Raw genomic sequence first — 19,774 nt, 5'->3', positions numbered from 1 at the left:
CTATCCCTTAACCCTGCACTTCCTACAGCCAATCCATCTAACTTACACATCTTCGGACAGTGGGAGGAAACCAGAGCACCTGGAGGAAACCCACGCAGACAGGGAGAGAACATACAAACTCCACACAGACAGTCACCCGAGGCTGGAATTGAACCCGGGTGGGTCCCTGGTGCTGTGAGGCTGCAGTGCTAACCACTGAGCCACTGTGCCACCTGCTGAAATTGCTGGGAGCTTTGGAATGCTCTCCACGGAGGGTTGTGGAAGCTCAGTCTCTGAGTATGTTGAAGATGGAGATTAACAGATTTCTGATTATATGTTACACACAGAGTTATGGGGATGGAGTGGGTAAAAGGCATTGAAATGTTTGATCTGTCATAAATTGAGTTGAATGTTGAATGGCTTGGCAAGCTCATTGGGGTGACTAGGGTACTTCCATTCCTAACAAAGCCTGCAGCTGGCAGTGATGCCACGTGGCCTGTTTCTGCTGCCTTACCACCGTCTCCTTGAGCCGAACCGCTCTCGTTATCCTCCACTTTACATCCAACTGGCAGAACATTTTCAGCAAAGTAGCCAGGGTTGGTGATGTTACCAGCTGGGTCAAACTGGGCCACCACGATGGTGAGACCTTTGCCATCTGATGCCAGGCCAGCCCCCATCTCCTTGGATTCTCTCCAAACCAGCTGTGTAAAATGGCCTGCAGAGGAACAGCAGTCAGGTGATTGATAAACAGCACAGACAGTTCACATTTATGATCTATCTTCCAATCTATCTGTAGCAGCCCACAAGAAACAATCCTACTCTTATCAACTACTATTCCCGAACGTTAGAAAATCAAATTACTTACTCTCAGTGTATCTAGCAGCAGAGATACCTGCAATAATAACTTGCCTTTATGATAAAACATTGTGCAAAAGCATTTTATAGAATTCTTATTAAAAATTGACCACCATTCAGTGAAGTGAAGCATGAACGAAATGATCAAAAACTTGTGCATGGAGGTGATTCTGATGACAGGACTGAAGTCAATGGGCAGAGTGGTTTAAGTGTGGTTAATTTCAGAGTGTTACCTAAAGCAGCTGAAGTCATATTGTGACAGGAGGGGAAGAGCGTACAGAGATGTGGTGACAGGAGGGGAAGAGCGTACAGAGATGTGGTGACAGGAGGGGAAGAGGGTACAGAGATGTGGCAGGGAGAGGTGAGGAGGGGGAGGGTTAGCACATCATAATAGGATTTGACAAATATTATTGGAATGACTGAGGAAGCTTGACTGGAAAGGAACATCATTTGTTGCTGAACACTAAAATAGAGCTATGGCTCAGGGTGTATATAGGCCAACCTCATGCCAGAGCAGAAAGTTGGGAGGCGGTGGGATTTGAATGCGGGCCTCCTGGTTCACAGGTAGAGACAGTACCATTACACCACAAGAAGGGCTCAGGTGATGAGTTCTATCTGGGCAGACTATTTCTTGTTACTGAGGGAACTCACTCTCAATGGGATTAGTGAATCCCCGTGGGCGTTCTGGGTTAATATTCATAAATTTGGAGCAATGGATGGAACCATTCTAGGCAGAGCATTGAATGAAGCAGTGAGACACAGTCTGATACCTAAAAATGAACATGGGCCTTGCAGTTGGTGGCAACCCAAGCCCTTGGAGAGATTAAGGAGACAACTGTAAGCTTCCAATGTATATATTAGGACTAAATGCAACAATACCAGTTGATTTTGTTCATTCCCTCTTTGATATTCCCTACTGCCTGGTCACCTTTCCATCGACCTTGTTTTCTTTTTACAACAAAATGCAGCCTACGTTAACAAAAGGGTCACTTGTCCAAAAGGTCACTGAAAATCATTGCTCATCAGTGCAGTCATGAATGATGGATGAATTGGACTTACTTCAGAACTGATGTAAATACTGAACCTTTGCATGATTGGAATTCTCTAAAGGATGAAAGGTCACGATGACATTGGAGTCGTTGGGTGTGGAGGTTAAAAATTCATAGATCAGGATTTCAGCAGTCAATGGGCCTCAGGCATGGTGTATTGATCATGGTAGGCAGCACAAAGGTTTGGGATGGGGAGATTATTAAGTAGGAAGCAGCTCAGTCAAATCAGATGGCAACATTGGAAATAACTGCCTCAGCCTGAGATATGATGAGTCAGAGTGGTAAGAGGGCCACTGATGATCAACCTTTGAGAAGAATTCAGTTAGCGACATTTACAGCTCATCTAGAATTAGAAATCAGAAAAACTGTCTAACCCCACAGAGATGGAAGTGTTGGGAGAGTTGGAGAAATAGGGCTGGATATCATCTTGTTGGGAATGCATGTTTTATGGATGATGAGAACTTTAAAACTTATATTTGGGCATTACTGGGTTGAAAAGGTGTTGTCATGTGGTTGCTTAGAATTGCAGAGTCAAAAGCTTAAAGGAGACTATAGTTTATTTGTTTACAACAAAACAAGCGAATTTGGAAAATGGTAGCAAAGTGTGAAACTGGATGAACACAGCAGGCCAAGCAGCATCTCAGGAGCACAAAAGGTGATGCTTTATGCCTAGACCCAATGATGTCTGTCTACGTTAAAGGGCGATGTAAGGATGGAGTTTTGTTGCTTTAGTCATTGAGCAAGCAGACGTGGAGAACCCTATTGGATTTATGCTACTATTACCTAACAACTAGCCTCTAAACTGCGGTAATGGGTTCTTTCTTCACCTCACATCAAGAAAATGTGTGTAGTTACTGGAGAAGTTTGCAAGGAGAAGCGGTATAGTCTCTCACTCTGTCAGAGAATCAGATTGGAGGTGGTTACAGCATAGTCTATTTCTCTCTAAATGAAACAGTCTTTTTTTAAAAAAAGCGACTGTCAAATATCTGGATTCCTAACTATTTCTCAGCTGAACTTGAAATCTAGTCTTAAGATTTTCCATTGTTCTGAAACTGTCAGTAAATGGATCCCATCCAACTGAAATTCAAACGAATTATAAAAAAAAGCTAAATTCACCCTTGACCCAGGGGCATGTGGAGTTTCTTTTGTCTTTCTTTCTAATTTTTCCCCAACTGCAAATTTGTATGTGTCTGTGTATGTGTTTGGGATTAAGGGTATATAGTTTAATTTGCATTGTAGCTTAATTGATAACAGTTTGACACTTGTTTGAAGAATAAGTTTGCCTGTAAAAAACATGTTATTTTTCAGTTATTGAAAAGCCTGGTGAAAATCTTTCATTCCAATGAACAACAATGAAGAGAAACAAGTTGACTATACTTGGTGATTAAATAAAGAAATTACACTTTTGGTTCAGTTTGGTAGATTTTGTTCCTTCCTGTAACTTTATAGTAATATGGAAGTTGACCACATATTTGCCAATAGCGTCCCCAAGGGAAATTGGGAAGGGGCATGAGGCGAGGATTGATCCTTGGGAAAGTCTATAGCTGAAGTTGCAGGTTAAGGAAGTGAAACGATTTTTAGAACACTGACTATTTGTTGAATAGGTGAGATTTGAGCCTAGTGAGGAGTCTCACTGAGTTGGTCGTTAGAGAAGTGGTACAATGGTGCAGTTTATCATCACACAGGCTATAGTTTTGGTTGGCTAAAATTAAAGTATATGGTATAGGAGGTAATGTACTTGCATGGATTAAGGACTGACTAACAAACAGAAAGGGAAGAGTAGGAATAAATGGGCCATTCTTGTACTGTCAGGCTGTGACTATTGGGGTACCACAAGGATCAGCACTTGGACCTCAGTATCAATGATTTCAAAGTGAGGACTAAACGTAATATTTCCAAATTTGCAGATGACACAAAGTAAGCAGGAATGTGTGTTGTGGTAGAGATGTGAAGCATTTTCAGTAAAATTTTGAAGGGCTTAGTGACTGGATAAGAACCTGGCCTTTAGAAAATAACGTGGAAAAATGTGAGATTATCCACTTTGGTAGTAGGAAGAGATGAGCAGAGCATTTCATAAATGAGAGGCTGGAAAATGTAGATGTACAAAGGGACTTGGATCTCAGGATAACTGGGTCACTGAAGGCTAACATGCAGGTGGAGCAAACTGATAGGAAGATCAGTAGAATTTAATCTTTACTACAAGGGGGTTTGAATACCGAACTAATGAAATATTGCTTCAATGGTGTAGGAGCTTGGTTAGACTGCACATGGAGTACTGTATACTGTTTTTGTCTCCTTATCTCAGAAAAGATGTTATTGTCATACTGGACGTGCAATGAAGCTTCATCAGAGGAAGTACTGTCCCATGAGGAGAGATTGGGCCTGAGGTCTCATCATAATCTCATTGCACATGGATGATGTTAAGGGTGTGCAGGGTAGTTTGATCTTGTAGTGGGATAATAGGTCGGCACAACATCATGGACCAAGGTGCCTGTACTGTGCTGTACTATTCCATGCCTATGTAACTTGTTGAGTCAGTCAGTCACTTACCACAATTCTTCTGAAATCCAGGAGAAGAGAAGTTATATTTTTTAACTTCATTGTACCAAGAATCTGCAACTTCCTTTCCTGTAAATATGGATAAAATTATTTAATTAAAACCATTGTACGTAATGGTGTGCCACAGTGACAAAAAAGATATACTTAGATATCTCACTGCAAGTAATTTTGTTATAAAGGCTCCTGTCATGATAAAACTTCAGTTATCATTAACCACCATATAACACACCATTACACAGGGCCCATTGTAATAGACTGTCAAGAAAATTGCTGCAATGAACTCCTTGCAATTAATTAATTTTAATGAACTGTTATTATTCTAAATCTCTATTTTAGTAAGGCTGATCTAAACAAACCATGTTCCTGTAAAGTTATGATAAAATTTAAAAATCAAAGAACTGTTGATGCTGGAAATCAGAAAAAATAACAGAAATTGCTGGAAAAGCTCAGCAATTAACATGGGTTTAAATTCACAAGGGATGAAGAAAACAACAATCACCTTCTGTTTCTGGACATTAGAGTTGAGCTCATAACCAATGGGGAGTTCCAAAACCTCATGATACAGAAAAGCAACCCATACTGATTAAATCCTCAGATCCACAGCATCCACCTCAATGCCCACAAACAGAGCTGCATTTGGACACTATTTAAGTGGGCCACGACACACTGCAACACCCCAGAACTATGCAGGAAGGAGGAAGAGCACCTATACAAAATCCTCGCTATAAACGGATATCCCTGTAACTTCATCCACAGATGCCTACTAAACAGACAACAACAGGAGGACACAGTATGCCCTGACACACTGGCCACACTGCCCTCCATCAAGAACATGTCAGAATTGACAAGACTCCTAAGACCACTAGGAATCATGGGGCTCACAAGCCCACAGCCACTCTACAACAAGCACTTACGAGGATTAAAGGCCCCATTCCCACAACATGCAGAACCAACATGATTTACAAATCACCATGCAACAACTGCCACAAACATTACATCAGACAGACAGGAAGGAAACTAGCCATCAGGATACACAAACATCAGTTCGCAGCAAAACAGCACAACAAACTCTCCTTAATATCAGTACAGTCAGACAATGAAGGCCATCAGTTTAACTGGGACATGGTAACCATAGTAGCCCAATCCTAACATAGACACACACGGGAATTCCTAGAGGCATGGCGCTTCATCGTAATGCAATCAAAAAACATATAGAATTGGATCCCATATACAAACCCATATAGATCAAAACCAGAAATGACACTATTCACCATAATGGACCAAACAGTATGAATCCCAAGCAGAGTAGGATAACATCGATTCATTGGAGGGTCCACTGATGTTACCTAGCACGGTGATGAAACGTCTGAACGAGAACAAGCCAGCTCGGCGAGCAAGTCAACAACCTCATTCACAACCCGAGCTACAGAGCTGTGCCAAAACTTTAAATCAGCAAGGAATTCGGGAAAATCTCTTTAGCAGAGAGTGGTTTGAATTTGGAACTTGTTGAGTAATTGAGCATAAATGCCTTTAAAGGAAGGTGGCTAAGCACAGGAGAAGAAAGGAAAATAAAGATCTGCTGATAAGGAGGATGATGTAGGTATGAGGAGGATCTTAAACACTGCCATGCATCATTGACATTGAATGGCTTATTTCTCTGTTTTACACACTTTGTAATTCGCTCAGTGCTATTTGACATGAGCTGTGGATTTGATCAAAGAGTGCAGTTTAGATTTTGATTAGTTGGATATCATAGACCCCTCATGATGTAGAAATGAAAAGTGGCCTGAATAAAATGTGATCTCATAGGACAATAAGAATGAAAGTTGCAATGCTGAGAGAGCAGCTTGCCATCCTCGCTCACTGTCATCATGTTTGGGGTCACATGTGCGTTAAAATTATTCCAGAGGCTGAGAAAAAAATAATACCACAAAGCATCTTTGAGCCCATAATCCAGGTTGATGCTCTTGTGCTGAGCTGAGCGAATGCTACATTGTCAGAGAAGCCATCTTTCAGATGAATAGTTAAACTGAAGCCCTGCCTGGCTTGTCACAATGAAGGAAAAGATCTTAAGGCAAGATTGGAACTAAAAAACAGGATATTTGAGGTTGTTGAGGTTGGTTGGCTCACCGAGCTGGTTTGTTGTTCCACAGACATTTCGTTACCGTGTTGTGTAACATCCTCAGTGCAGCCCCGGTGAAGCGTCAGTGTGTTTTCCCGCCTGCTTTTTAAACTCTGGGGTCCGTTGAGATGGATTGCCTCACTTCCGGGTTTCCCCCGTAGTGGGATGTGTATAGCGTCGAGTTCAATGTATTTATTAATAGCATGCTTCGTGGAGTATCAGGCTTCTCGTGCCTGTCTCTGCCTAGCCTGTCCCAGGATCTTGGTGTTGTCCCAGTCGAGGTCGTGGTTCTCCTTGTCCGTGTGGATTGAGATGAGTGAATATTGGTCTTATCCTTCTGTAGCGAGTTGGTGTTCATGCCCTCTTGTTGTTAGTTTCCTTCCTGTTTGTCCGATGTAGTGTTTCTCGCAGTCTCTGCAGGGGATCCTGTAGATGACATTGGTCCTGTCCATGGCAGGGAATGGTCTTTAGTACGGGTGAGCACTTGTCGTAGGGTTGATGTAGGTTTGTGTGCCACTCTGATGCCCAACAGTCATAGAAGTCTTGTGGTGAGTTCTGACGTGTTCCTGATGTAGGGTAGTGTGATGAGTGTGTCGGGGCATGTAGAATCTTTCTGATGCTGTGCCTGTAGGCATCTCCTGACCCAGTTCTTTGGATACCCATTATCCTTGAACACTTGGAAGAGGTATTCCTCCTCCTCTTGGCGTAGTTCCATGTTGCTGCAGTGTGTTGTTGCCTTTTAATTAGTGTTCACACGCAGCTTAGTTTGTGTGTGCTGGGATGGTTCCTACTGAAGTTCAATACCTGGTCTGTGTGTGTGGCTTTTCTGTGTACTTTTGTTTGCTGTTCCCCATTTGTCTTGCACTCTACCATGACGTTCAGGAATGGGAGCTGTTTGTTCCTCTCCTCCTCTCGGGTGAATTTTATTCCGGTGAGGGTGTTGTTTATAAGTTTGTGTGTCTCTTCTAATTTGGTCCGTTTAATGATGACATAGTGTCGTCTACATAGTGTATCCATAGTTTAGGTTGGATTTGCGGAAGGGCAGTCCTTTCCGATCTTTGCATCACTGCTTCTGCTATGAGTCTGGAGATAGGCGATCCCATAGGTGTCCCATTGATTTGTTTGTATGTTTGGCCGTTGGAGGTGAAGTGGGTGTCAGGCATAGGTCCAGTAGTTTAAGCATGTTGTCCTTGGAGATGGTTTCACTGGGGTTGTGTTCTTGTTCAGGTAGTGTTGTCATTGTTTCCCTTGCTAGTGGTAGGTCTGTTGATGTGAACAGGGCGGTGACATCAAACGATATCATGGTCTCTTCATCCTCTATCTTTATGTTTTTGGTGGAGTTAAGGAGTTCTAGGGCTGAGTGGATGGAGTGGGGTGATTTGTCGACTAGGTGTTTGAGTCTTCTCTGTAGTTCTCTGGCTAATCTGTGTGATGGAGTGCCTGGTAGGGAGACTACGGGCCTGAGGGGGACTTCCGGTTTGTGAGCTTTAGGGAGGCCGTAGAATCGGGGTGTGTTGTTTCCTTCGGGTTTCATTCTTTAGAAGTCTGCTTTGTTGATCTGTCTTGTTTGTTTGAGTCTTTGGAGCGTGTAGTGGATTTTGTTGCCTAATTGAGGTGTTGGGTCAGTTTGTGCTGGCCGTTATGTGTTCTCATCGGCGAACAGTGCTTGTGCTTTGGAGATGTAGTCCATTTTATTCATTATCACTGTCATGTGCCCTTTAAACAGGCCGGTTCTCCATGTTAAGATGTTCAATCTTTATTCTTCCATCACCATCACTAAAACTGATTATCTGTCTCCAATCACTTGTGGGATTCTGCTGTGTTCGAATTTTATATTTGTCGTATTTGCAATTGGAGGTCACAACACTGCTTCAGAGGTGAGAGCTATACCAACTGAACCAAGACCAAAACTCTAGGCCCGAAACGTCAGCTTTTGTGCTCCTGAGATGCTGCTTGGCCTGCTGCGTTCATCCAGCTTCAAACTTTGTTATCGTGGATTCTCCAGCATCTGCAGTTCCCATTATCACACACCAAAACCTGTTTCTTTGTCTGCAACCAGGCCAGGACGGTACTCAGGAATTTCACTGGGGTTACTGTGGGCAAGGTAAGAATTTGGAGAATGAATTGGGTATCAAAGAGAATAGAGTACACATAGGCTGTAGAAGGAAAGTGCTCAGTAGGCTTACTCTGATACCCAACCTATATCTTCCCTCGCTGATGTTAATTCTCTTGCTAAATCATATTTTTTTTGGCAAAATGTTAGTGTCAACAAGTTTCACCGATGGTTTCTCATCGTGAGGTCCAGTGTGACTTTGCACCACATCATATCTAACTCCGTTTGTGAACTATCCACGCGTCCCTGTATGCTCAATTCATCCGAATGCAGCCCCATTCAACTATTTGCCTTTCCCAGAACAACGTGCCCCTGGTTGGATATCCTGGAACTGAGCAACATGCCGATCCTGGTGCTTTTTTTAAAAACCTGCTGTGCATCTGGACAAGGACGGTCAGTCCAGAGCTGCCCTGCACGATTCCTGATTCAGGAACCTGAAAGTGCTGGTGGCCACAGTATGGGGTGTCCTCTTGCCTCAGGACCAGCAGAGCTGGTCACTGAGACTGGGCCATGCCAGCCTGGTACCATTTGGCCAACTGGGTCAGTGTAGCCTCAGGTCAGCTGGAGGAATGTCCTGCAATATAGCAAAGTCAATGTTCCTCAACACTCCGCCTGCCTCACCAATTTTGTCCACCATAGCTCACACTCTAGCTCGACTGCTTGACCCACCATCCACCAAGGCTCATCCCCTATCACTCTTGCTACTGCCTTCAAGAAATTCCTCACTCACTGTCACCCACCCCAACTCCCAAACCCTCTAACCCTGCCTGCCCTCTGCACTTTCTACTCACTCACTCCGAACACCTCCTCACCTGCATTGAAAATGACAGGTGTTCCATTCACATCCATCTCCCTCAATACCCAGCCCTCCCTTATTCCAGGATAAATGTCAACAATAGGGCAGGAAGAGTCAGGATGGTTGCCTGACATTCAGGTTCTCAGCCCTTATCCTGACTGACTTACACAGTTAATGTAAGTCCCTGGGGAGTGTTACGAAACAGAGATACCTAGGGGTGCAGATGCAAAGTTCTTTGAAAGAGGAGTCACAGACAGAAGCGTAGTAAAGTAGGCATTTGGTACGCTTGCCTTCATTGGTCAGAGCATTGAGTATAGGAGTTGGGAGGTCACGTTACAGGACATTGGTGAAGCCGCTCCTGGAAGACAGTGTACAACTCTGGTCTCCCTCCTATAGGAAGCATGTTATTAAATTGACAAACATTCAGAAAAGATTTACAAGTATGTTACTGAGGCTGGAGGGTTTGAGTTATGAAGAGGAGCTGGATAGACTGGGACTCTTTTTCATGGAGCATCAGAGGCAGTGGGTTACTTTACAGAGGTTTATAAAATTGAGGGGCATGGACACGGTGAATAGTCAAAGTCTTTTCCTCAGGGTGGGGGAGCCCAAAACTAGAGGGCATAGGTTTAAGGTGAGAGGGGAAAAGTTTAGTCTGAGGTGCAACTTTTTCACGCAGAGGGTGGTGCGTGTATGGAATGAACTGCCAGAGGAAGTGGTAGGGGCTGGTATAATTACAGCATTTAAAAGACATTTGGACAGGTACATGGATAGGAAAGGTTTAGAAGGATATGGGCAAAATGTGGACAAACAGTTGTTGGCATGGACAAGTTGGGTGCATAATGCTGTAATCGTTGCTGCTGTGCCCTGAGCTTTTTTCCTTTATTCATTCACGGGATGAGAGTGTCGCTGGCTAGGTAGCATTTATTGCCCATCCCTAATTGCCCAGAGGGCAGTTAAGAGTCAGCCACATTGCTGTGGGTCTGGTGTCACATGTAGGCCCAGACCAGGTAAGGGGCATTACTGAACCAGATGGGTTTTTCCAACAATCGACAATGGACAATGGATTCATGGTCATCATTCGGTTCTTAATTCCAGATATTTATTGAATTCACATTCCACCATCTGCCATGGTGGGATTTGAACCCAGGTCCCCAGAACGTTATCTGGGTCTCAGGGTTAACAGTCCAATGATAATACCACTAGGCCACAACCTCCCCGATAGCTGCAGCTGCACCAGTGAAGAGCTGAGGTGCCCTGTAAGGGGATCAAAGATGTGCCATGAGGGTTCCTAAAGGTTGACCAATGTCAATGCCAATGCCTGTGAAGATGGGGTGCCCATTGTCATGGCCAAAGGAGCATGCCCTGTGGTGTTTGGGACTGAGCGCCAATATGAAGGTCCTTTGGAACAAGCTGAAGTACATGATTTGAGATAGTGCTGAGAATTCTCAGAACCCAGTTTGCTGGCAGCAGGTGGTAGGATGGGCAGAGGTTGGAAAGGAAGTCAGATGGGCAGTTAATAAGCTCATTAACAGCAATAATTTCCCCCTAACTATAGCTCACACTCATGCTCCCTACCAACAATCTCGCCTCAATGCTGGGCTAAAGAAGTTAAAACATTTAGTTGAAGAAGTTAAAGAAGTTTAATTAAAGAAGGCAGCAAGTTGTTCCACCATCGAAATGGGTCTTGCTGGACTTCTCATGTGCTTATGGAGCCACAGAGTCATAGGCTTGTGCAGCATGGAAACAGACCCCTTGGTCCAACTCGTCCATGCCGACCAGATATCCTAAATTAATCTAGTCCCATTTGCCAGCATTTGGCCCATACCCCTTTAAACCCTCCCTGTTCATATACCCAACCAGATGCCTTTTAAATGTTGTAATTGTACCAGACTCCACCACTTACTCTGTCAGCTCATTCCATACACGCACCACCCTCTACATGAAAAAGTTACAACTCAGGTCCCTTTTAAATCTTCCCCCTCTCACCTTAAACCTATATCTTCTGGTTTTGGACTCCTTTAGCTTGGGGAAAAGAATTTGACTATTCACCTTATCCATGCCCCTCATGATTTTATAAACTTCTATAAGGTCGACCCCTCAGCCCCTGACGCTCCAGGTAAAATAGCCCCAGCCTATTCAGCCTCTCCCTATAGCTCAAACCCTCCAAGCCTGGTGACATCCTTGTAAATCTTTTCTGAGCCCTTTCAAGTTTTACAACATCTTTCTTACAGCAGGGAGACCAGAATTGCACGCAGTATTCCAAAAGTAGCTGCACCAAAGTCCTGTACAGCTGCAACATGACCTCCCAACCTTTATACTCAATGCACTGTCCAATAAAGACAAGCATACCAAATGCCTCCTTCACTGCCCTACCTACCTGTGATTCCACTTTCAAGGAGCTATGAACCTGCATTCCAAGGTCTATTTGCTTAGCTACACTCCCCAGGACCATATCATTAAATGTATAAATCCTGCCCTGATTTGCCTTTCCAAAATGCAGCACCTCACATTTATCTAAATTAAACGCTGTCTGCCACTCCTTGTCCTGTTGGCCTGTCTGATCAACAAATCATTGGATTCTGATGTAATCTTCTTCGCTGTCTGCCACACCTCCAATTTTGCTGCCATCTGTAAAAGTACTAGCTATACCTCTTATGTTCACATTCCAAACATTTATTTCAATGACCAAAAATGCATTCTGACACATTTCCCGCAATACCTCACGTCATTCAGTAAGATTTCCTCTTACGTGTGTGTTTCAAGTGGTGATGAGATATACCTGTGACCTGGACACTGCCAGAACCTTGCTGACACCAGATGTTCTCCCCGTACGTTGTGTCGCTGTGCTTCAATGTCCTTGAAGCAACCAGATACTTCGCCCACTTCTCAGCTTTCTCACTCATTGCTGTGTTCAGGGTTAACGGCCCTGCTCCGTGTTTCGCCCGATATTCATTCACCGATTTCAGCAACTGTGCAGCGAAGTGTTCCCCTGAAAGAAAGGGATGGCCAGTGACCGAGGATTGCAGATTGGATTGGAAATGTCGAATCTGCGCACCCACTGCAGATGCTCCCCAGCACTTTGTGTTTTTATCCCTTGTACGCCATCTCCAAGTCAATGTTTCTGCAGGCCTGCAAATCGCCCACAAACTGCATATAAGTTATGGGGTGTGTTAAACCAATCCCATACCTGGGCCAGTTTGATTGAGTTGCTGTCCTGTTGAAAACATTGCTGACATTTGTAACTTGTTTTTAAACCCCAAGTGAAGGGGGTGCAGCGCCAAACCATTGTTCCCTGAAGGTGGCAACGCAGGTCGATAGAGTGGTCAAGAAGGCATATGGCATGCTTTCCTTCATTGGGCGGGGTATTGAGTACAAAAGTTGGCAGGTCATGTTGCAGTTGTATAGGACTTTGATTCGACCACATTTGGAGTACTTTGTGCAGTTCTGGTTGCCACATTACCAAAAGGATGTGGATGCTTTGGAAAGGGTGCAGAGGAGGTTCACCAGGATGTTGCCTGGTATGGAGGGTGCTAGCTATGAAGAGAGGTTGAGTAGATTAGGATTATTTTCATTAGAAAGACGGAGACTGGGGGGGGACCTGAATGAGGTCTACAAAATCATGAGGGGTATAGACAGGGTGGATAGCAAGAAGCTTTTTCCCCAGAGTGGGGGATTCAATTACTAGGGGTCATGGGTTCAAAGTGAGAGGAGGGAAGTTTATGGGTGATATGCATGGAACATTCTTTACGCAGAGGATGGTGGGTGCCTGAAATGCGTTGCCAGCGGAGGTGGTAGACGCAGACACGATAGTGCCTTTTAAGATCTATCTGGACAGGGAGCAAAGGGATACAGATCCTTTGAAAGTAGATGACAGGTTTAGACAGAGGATCTCAATCGGCACAGGCTTGGAGGGCCGAAGGGCCCGTTCCTGTGCTGTAATTTTCTTTTTTCTTTGTTCTTTGTTCTTTGTACAGGCCCTGGGCGTTTCAAATGGTGGAGAGTTGCCTGGAACTGGTGTGAAGGTGAGGAATGGCAGCTGATGAAGGCAGGCCCTGCCTTCCAAATAACTGGCCAGATTTTGAAGGGGTCTCAGGAAGTGGATAGAGTTCATGGAAAATCCTGCTCCTCCCGACTCCCTAAGGAGAAAGTTTCAGAGGTACTTGGCCTGATGGGGTCTCTTTTATCTGCTGACCTGCATCAGCCTCATGCCCCACTCCACCACAGACTCCCCACTCAGGCCCTGTCTAATAATGAATCAGGGTTGCATCTGATGTAATAGTACAGGACTTGCAAACACTATGAGGCTTGAGCCTGTTTGAGGTGGATATTTAACCCAGCAGCAAAGTTAAAATGGGAAATGTTGGGAATATCTGAATTTTGTTGCTAATCTCCCAGTTTTTGCTGGGGAGGGATAGCGAAACTCCACTCATCTCACATCTTTTACAGAAGGCAAGAATTAGATAATGATGCTTGGCAATGACAGGCTTGATGAGGTTCCCTCCCTGGGTAACCCTCTTCAACTCTCCTCAAGAAGGAGATGCTCAACAGAGGGGCCACAGCACAGATTCACCAGAAAGATGTCAATCTGAAAGGGTTAGGCTGTATTCTGAAGACAGGTTTCACAGGCCCGTCTCATAATCTTTAAAATGATTGAATGAGTGGATAGAGTAGATGGAGAGAAATTCTTTTGTTGTGGGTAAGAGACCAGAATAAGTGGCAGAATCCTAAAGTTAGAGCCTGTTTATACAGTATGATGTCAGGAAGCCATCTTCACACCAAATGGTGAATGGAATTTAGACACAGCTCGCTTTTATTACCGGCTCTATTGCTGTCACGAGATGCCATGCTTATCCTGATCTTCCTGAAGCCTCTTAGAAATAACCTGTAGGGTAACAACAGTCAGATTTAGAAAAAGCATAGGACATAGGACACCGTCTCAACCACCACACACTTGGCTGTACCAGTCAACCAGTTATTTCAATGTTGCAAAATATTTTCACTGAATCCCAGTCACTTTATGTTCAGTACTAATCTTAATTCTGACATTGGCCATTTTGGAGACTTAACTGAAATCCAAACACACATTACACTGGGGGAGAAATTCTGGTTGTACTTACCACTCAACTTATTTGCATCAAATTGGCATTACTTTCCTATATTATTGCTAAATGCTTGGTGTTTCAGGGATTGAATTAGTCACTGAGTCAAAGACTTCGTACAGCATGAAAACAGACCCTTTGGTTCAACTTGTTAACCAGGGATGCCTCACTTAACTAGTCCTATTTGCCTGTGTTTGGTCCATATCCTTCTAAGCCTCTCCTGTTCATGAACCTGTCTAAATCCTTTTTAAATGTTGCAATTGTTCCTGCTTCTACCACTTTCTCTGGTAGCTCATTCCACCCTCAATGCAAAAATTGTTGCCCCTCAGGTCCATTTCAAATCTTTCCCCTCCCACCTTAAACCTATGCTCTCTGGATTTGGCCTCACCTACCCTTGGAAAAATATCTTGTCTATTCACCTTATCAATGGCCCTCATGATTTTGTATACCTCCATTTAGATCACTCCTCAACCTCCAACGCACCATGGTTAAAATGTCCGAGCCTATCCAGCTTTTCCTTATAGCGCAAACATAACAACGCCTCCATATACTCCCCTCTCCCCCCTTGTCCGCCTTCTGCAGGGACTGTTCCCTCCAGACACCCTGGTCCACACTTACTTCACCCCCAACACCTCCCTACAGCCCTACGGCACCTTCCCCTGTAACCAGCAACACCTGCCCATTTCCCTCCTCCCTGCCCAGTGTCCAAACATACCTCCCAGGTGAACACTTCACCTGCACTTCCCAGAATCTAGCCTACTGTATTTGCTGCTCACAATGCGGTCTCAATGTGATCTCGTTTGGGGAAACGAAGTGTAGACTTGGCGACCGCTTCACAGAACATCTACATTCTGCTCGCAAGAAAGACCCTGAACTACCTGTTGCCAGCCACTTCAATGCACCACCCTGCTCCCTGGCCAACATCTCTGTCTCTGGCTTGCTGCAGTGTTCCAGTGAAGCCCAACGCAAGCTGGAGGAACAACACCTCATTTTTCACCAGGGGACCCGACAGCCATCAGGACTCAATATTGAGTTTAACAATTTTTGAGGCTAAACTCCCCCATGTCCCAGCCCCCTACCCCACACACCAGGCCTTGTTACCACATAGCCTGCCATTACACACCTCCAGTTGTTAGTCACTAACAGTCCCCATTAACAACTATTCACCCTCCCAGCCTGATCGTTAGCAACTCCTTTGTCTGTCCAACTGTCTCTCTCTCTCTCTTTGGGCTCTATCCTATCATTTACTCCCTACCCCACCCACCTCCCTATTTTCTGCATATAAACTGACGTTTTCCCAACCACCATCAGTTCTTAGTCCTCCACAGATGCTGCCAGACCTGCTGAGCTTTTCCAGCAACTTTGTTTTTACTCCTCCACGATAATCCTTAACACTGGTACCCCGCAAGGCTGCATACTCAGCCTGTTACTATACTCCTCATACACTCATGACTTTGTGGCCAAATTCCATGCCATCTCTATTTACATGTTCGCTGACGACACCCACAGTTGTAGGTCGGATCTCAAACAATAGACCGCATGGTGGCGTGGTATAAAGGTGACAATGTCTCTCTCCATGTCAGCAAAATGAAAGACTTCAGAAAGCAGAGACCTGGCCCTGTCTGCACCAATGATGCTGAGGTGGAGGTGGTTAAGAGAATCACATTCCTAGGACGTTGTTGTGACATTCAATTGCTTTGATATGAAAATGTGTGTTTAACCATAACTATGAGATATGCTATAAAGAATCACCCTTGCTCACAACTGACGGTGGGTAGGAAGACGAGATAGTAGGAACTGCAGATGTTGGAGAATCTGAGATAACAAGGTGTAGAGCTGGATGATCACAGCAGGCCAAGCAGCATCATAGGAGCAGGAAAGCTGGTGTTTCAGGGAAGTGTCTAGGCCTGTAACGACAACCTTCCTGCTCCTCTGATGCTGCTTGTCCTGCTGTGTTTATCCAGCTGTGCACCTTGTTATCTGGAGGCATGATTGCTTTGCCTAGGATTGTAAGAAACTACAGTGAGTTGTGGATATAGCCCTGTCCATCACACAAACCAACCTTCCATTCGTTAACTCCATCCATATTTCTCACTGCCTTGGGAAAGCAACCAACATCATCAAAGACTCCTCCCACCCTGGTTATAATCTCTTACAACCTCTTCTGTTGGGAGAAGATACAAATGCTTAAACACACGGTTCAACAGATTCAAGAACAGCTTCTTCCCCACTGTTATTAGACTTCTGAATGAATCTCTCAAATTTTGAATTTACTGGTGATCTATGCACCTTTTCTGCAGCTCTAGCATTATATTCCTCACTCTGTTCTATTATTCTAATACACTTTGCATGGTATGATCTGCCTGTACTGCACGCAAAAGAAAACTCTTCGCTCTACGTAGGTTCATGTGATGACAATAAACCAAATCAAATCAAAAAAAACTTTCCAATCCTAGCAACATCAATGTAAATATTTTCTGCACCTTTTCTAGTTTGACAACATCCTTCCTATCACAGGAAGACCAGATTAGAACATAGAACATAGAACACAGAACACAGAACATAGAACATTGAACAGTGAAGTACAGTACGGACCCTTCAGCCCACAATGTTCTGCCGAACTTTTACCCTAAACCTAAGATCTATCTAATCTCCACCCCTACCTATACTATCATCTATATGCCTATCTAATAGGCGCTTAAATGCCCCTAATGAGGCCGACTCGACTACCCTCTTCGGCAATGCATTCCACACCCCTACCACTCTCTGAGGTAAAGAACCTACCTCTGACGTCTCACCTATATCTACCTCCACTCACTTTAACTCCTCATAATAGCTACCTCCACCCTAGGAAAAATTCTCTGGCTGTCCACTCTATCTATACTTCTGATCATTTTGTACACCTCTATCAAGTCACCTCTCATCCTTTGCCGTTCTAAAGAGAAAAGCCCTAGCTCTCTCAACCTTTCCTCATAAGGCCTTCACTCCGTTCCAAGCAACATCCAGGTAAATCTCCTCCGCACCTTTTCTAACACTTACACATCTTTTCTGCATTGAGGTGACCAGAACTGGACACAATACTCGAGATGTGGCCAAACCAGGCTTTTGTATAGCTGGAGCATAAATTGAACACTATATTGCTAAAGTGACATAACCGATATCCTGAACAGCTGCAATATGACAGCCAACTCCTACATTCAATGTTCAACTGAAATATAAAAAGATTATTTAAATTCATGCAAACTCTGTAAGTGCTGTGCATCATATTACAAAGAGGACACAGAAACATCAGAAACTACACCAAAAATGTTCATAATGTGATGAGATCAGATCGATCATTAAGTAGGGTGGACTTCTTTGCTCCCGAAAAGGAGAGCCTCGTTGTGATCTCATGGAGATTTTTTTAAAATTATGAAAGGGGTCGGTGCAGAGAAAACTTTCTATTACTTGGGAAGACCAGAACCACCAATCAGAAATCTAATGCAAATGAATTCTACAAAAGATGCAGCTGAGACTTTTGTCTCCAAGAATTGTTAGAATGAGATATTTGATACACTATAATCGGTGAATAGCAAAAAAAATTTTACGAGAATGTCAGACATGCATGGGAAACATGCATTGAATGTAGGAGATAAGATGAAACAGGCTTATGCGCACAATACAAACCACAGCAGCTAGAATAGCCAGTTTCTGTGCTTCGGATTCTGCATAGTTTAGAGAAACTGCATCTGCTTTCCCACCCTTATCAAGCTTCTCCTTGTGTCATCAAAGAAAAAGCAGCAAGTTAAATTGACAGGATCTTCCCTTTATGAATATATCTTGATTGCTTGGATGCCCCAGGACTTCATCCTAGTTATTTGTTGCATACCAGATTTTTAAAAAGGGATGGTGAACGTATTTAGTACTTTAGAAAGTTGTTCTGACTTCACCTGATCCCACTTTTGGTGGCTTCATTCCATCGCTCATGTTTCCTTTCTACCCGAATATAACTAGAATCCTTTTTATGACTACCCTTCACTTCTCAACCTGGGTTCTTTCTTTCCAATCCTGCAGCGTTTTCTGCATGCTCTCTATTCCTTTTGGTTTTGACCCTGACTTAATTAGGTGTCATTTTACTTCATAGCTTTACTGTCTCTTTTCTCACTCTTCACAAATTTTTTGACAGTCATGTTTAAACAACACATTAATCTTGTTGCTGAAAGTCTCCCCCACGTTTGATTTGTGATCACTCATAATTAAGATCAAGACGTTGGCTCATTTCGAACATGTTTCATGAGACAGTATACCATTAACTCTGTAAACCTCTCATGTCTCACCAGGAGAGCATGTAACAGCCTGCTGTCTAGATAGCTAACTTGGCCAAACAGTGAGGGATGCTGGGTAAGTTGGCCAAGTAAAACTCTTATGTTGCGAAACCTAATCAACAGACACAGTACAAACGTAGCAGCCAGATGCGAATGGTATGAGGATAATGTAAAAGTCAGCAGGTATCCTGGACAGACACACTGCCAACAACATACCAACTAAAGGAGGGCCCAGACAGAAAGGCACTGGGCCCAGCTACACAAAGTAGCATGCCATCCAAATAACTGATGCCATTTCAAACTACTAATTTTGTCTCCCCAGTTGGCCAGAACTGTACGAAGTTCCAGAAAACCATATGTAAATGTATAAAAGAGCAGGGTTCACCTGCAGACCAATCTCTCTTGAATCTTCTGGAGGCCTTCAGGAGACCAGCATGGCAAGAGGGAGAGACCTGCTGACCATCCGAGGAGAGAGACAGAGCCAGAAACTGAGAGAGAGGAAGAGAGAAAGCAGCTTCGCAGACCCAGTCAGAGCCAGAGAGAGAGAGACAGAGGGACAGAGAGATAGAGAGAGCAACTGCGTAAATCTACAAGAGACCCAGGAAGTGTTGTAAGCTTAAGGGGCCATATAGGAGTAGAAATGTTATGTTTAGTATTGAAGTTTTTTGTAACTTGTTTCCTAATAAAATTGGGACTGTTTTGCATTGGTACTGGCTTATGTTTGTGATGATTTGACTGCTTTGGTGTTGAGGGACACCTGGGCAAATTCATTCACAACATTCTGATCAGCGTAGTTGAACTTGTTTTAAGGAGAGACTGCACACATGCTGTTACACTATCTTCTTTAATTTGTCCCACGGTTCTAGAATAAAACTTTCACCCAGGCCTGGAAGGCCAC

The 19,774-nt window shown here is 43.9% G+C and overlaps 1 protein-coding gene across 4 annotated transcripts in view; it reads right to left on the bottom strand.

Moving 5' to 3' along the window:
• Positions 1-19,774, bottom strand: part of glipr2 (GLI pathogenesis-related 2) — a 54,312-nt gene that overhangs the window by 23,349 nt on the left and 11,189 nt on the right. For 3 of the 4 annotated variants that reach the window (XM_048558482.2, XM_048558485.2, XM_048558483.2), the window contains exons 3-6: positions 14,291-14,355; positions 12,253-12,462; positions 4,434-4,511; positions 494-694 (exon numbers count right to left, since the gene is read on the bottom strand). In XM_048558482.2, coding sequence (XP_048414439.1) covers positions 494-694; positions 4,434-4,511; positions 12,253-12,462; positions 14,291-14,355 — 554 coding nt within the window. Of the gene's footprint in view, positions 1-493; positions 695-4,433; positions 4,512-12,252; positions 12,463-14,290; positions 14,356-17,727; positions 17,781-19,774 lie in introns of all 4 variants that reach the window. The other variant, XM_059638272.1, reaches the window with a different exon arrangement.

Source organism: Stegostoma tigrinum, chromosome 29 (assembly GCF_030684315.1).
Source record: "Stegostoma tigrinum isolate sSteTig4 chromosome 29, sSteTig4.hap1, whole genome shotgun sequence".
Classification (NCBI taxonomy): Eukaryota; Metazoa; Chordata; class Chondrichthyes; order Orectolobiformes; family Stegostomatidae; genus Stegostoma; species Stegostoma tigrinum.
The sequence above is the reverse complement of the archived record's forward strand: the minus strand, read 5'-3'. Positions and strand labels throughout refer to the sequence as shown.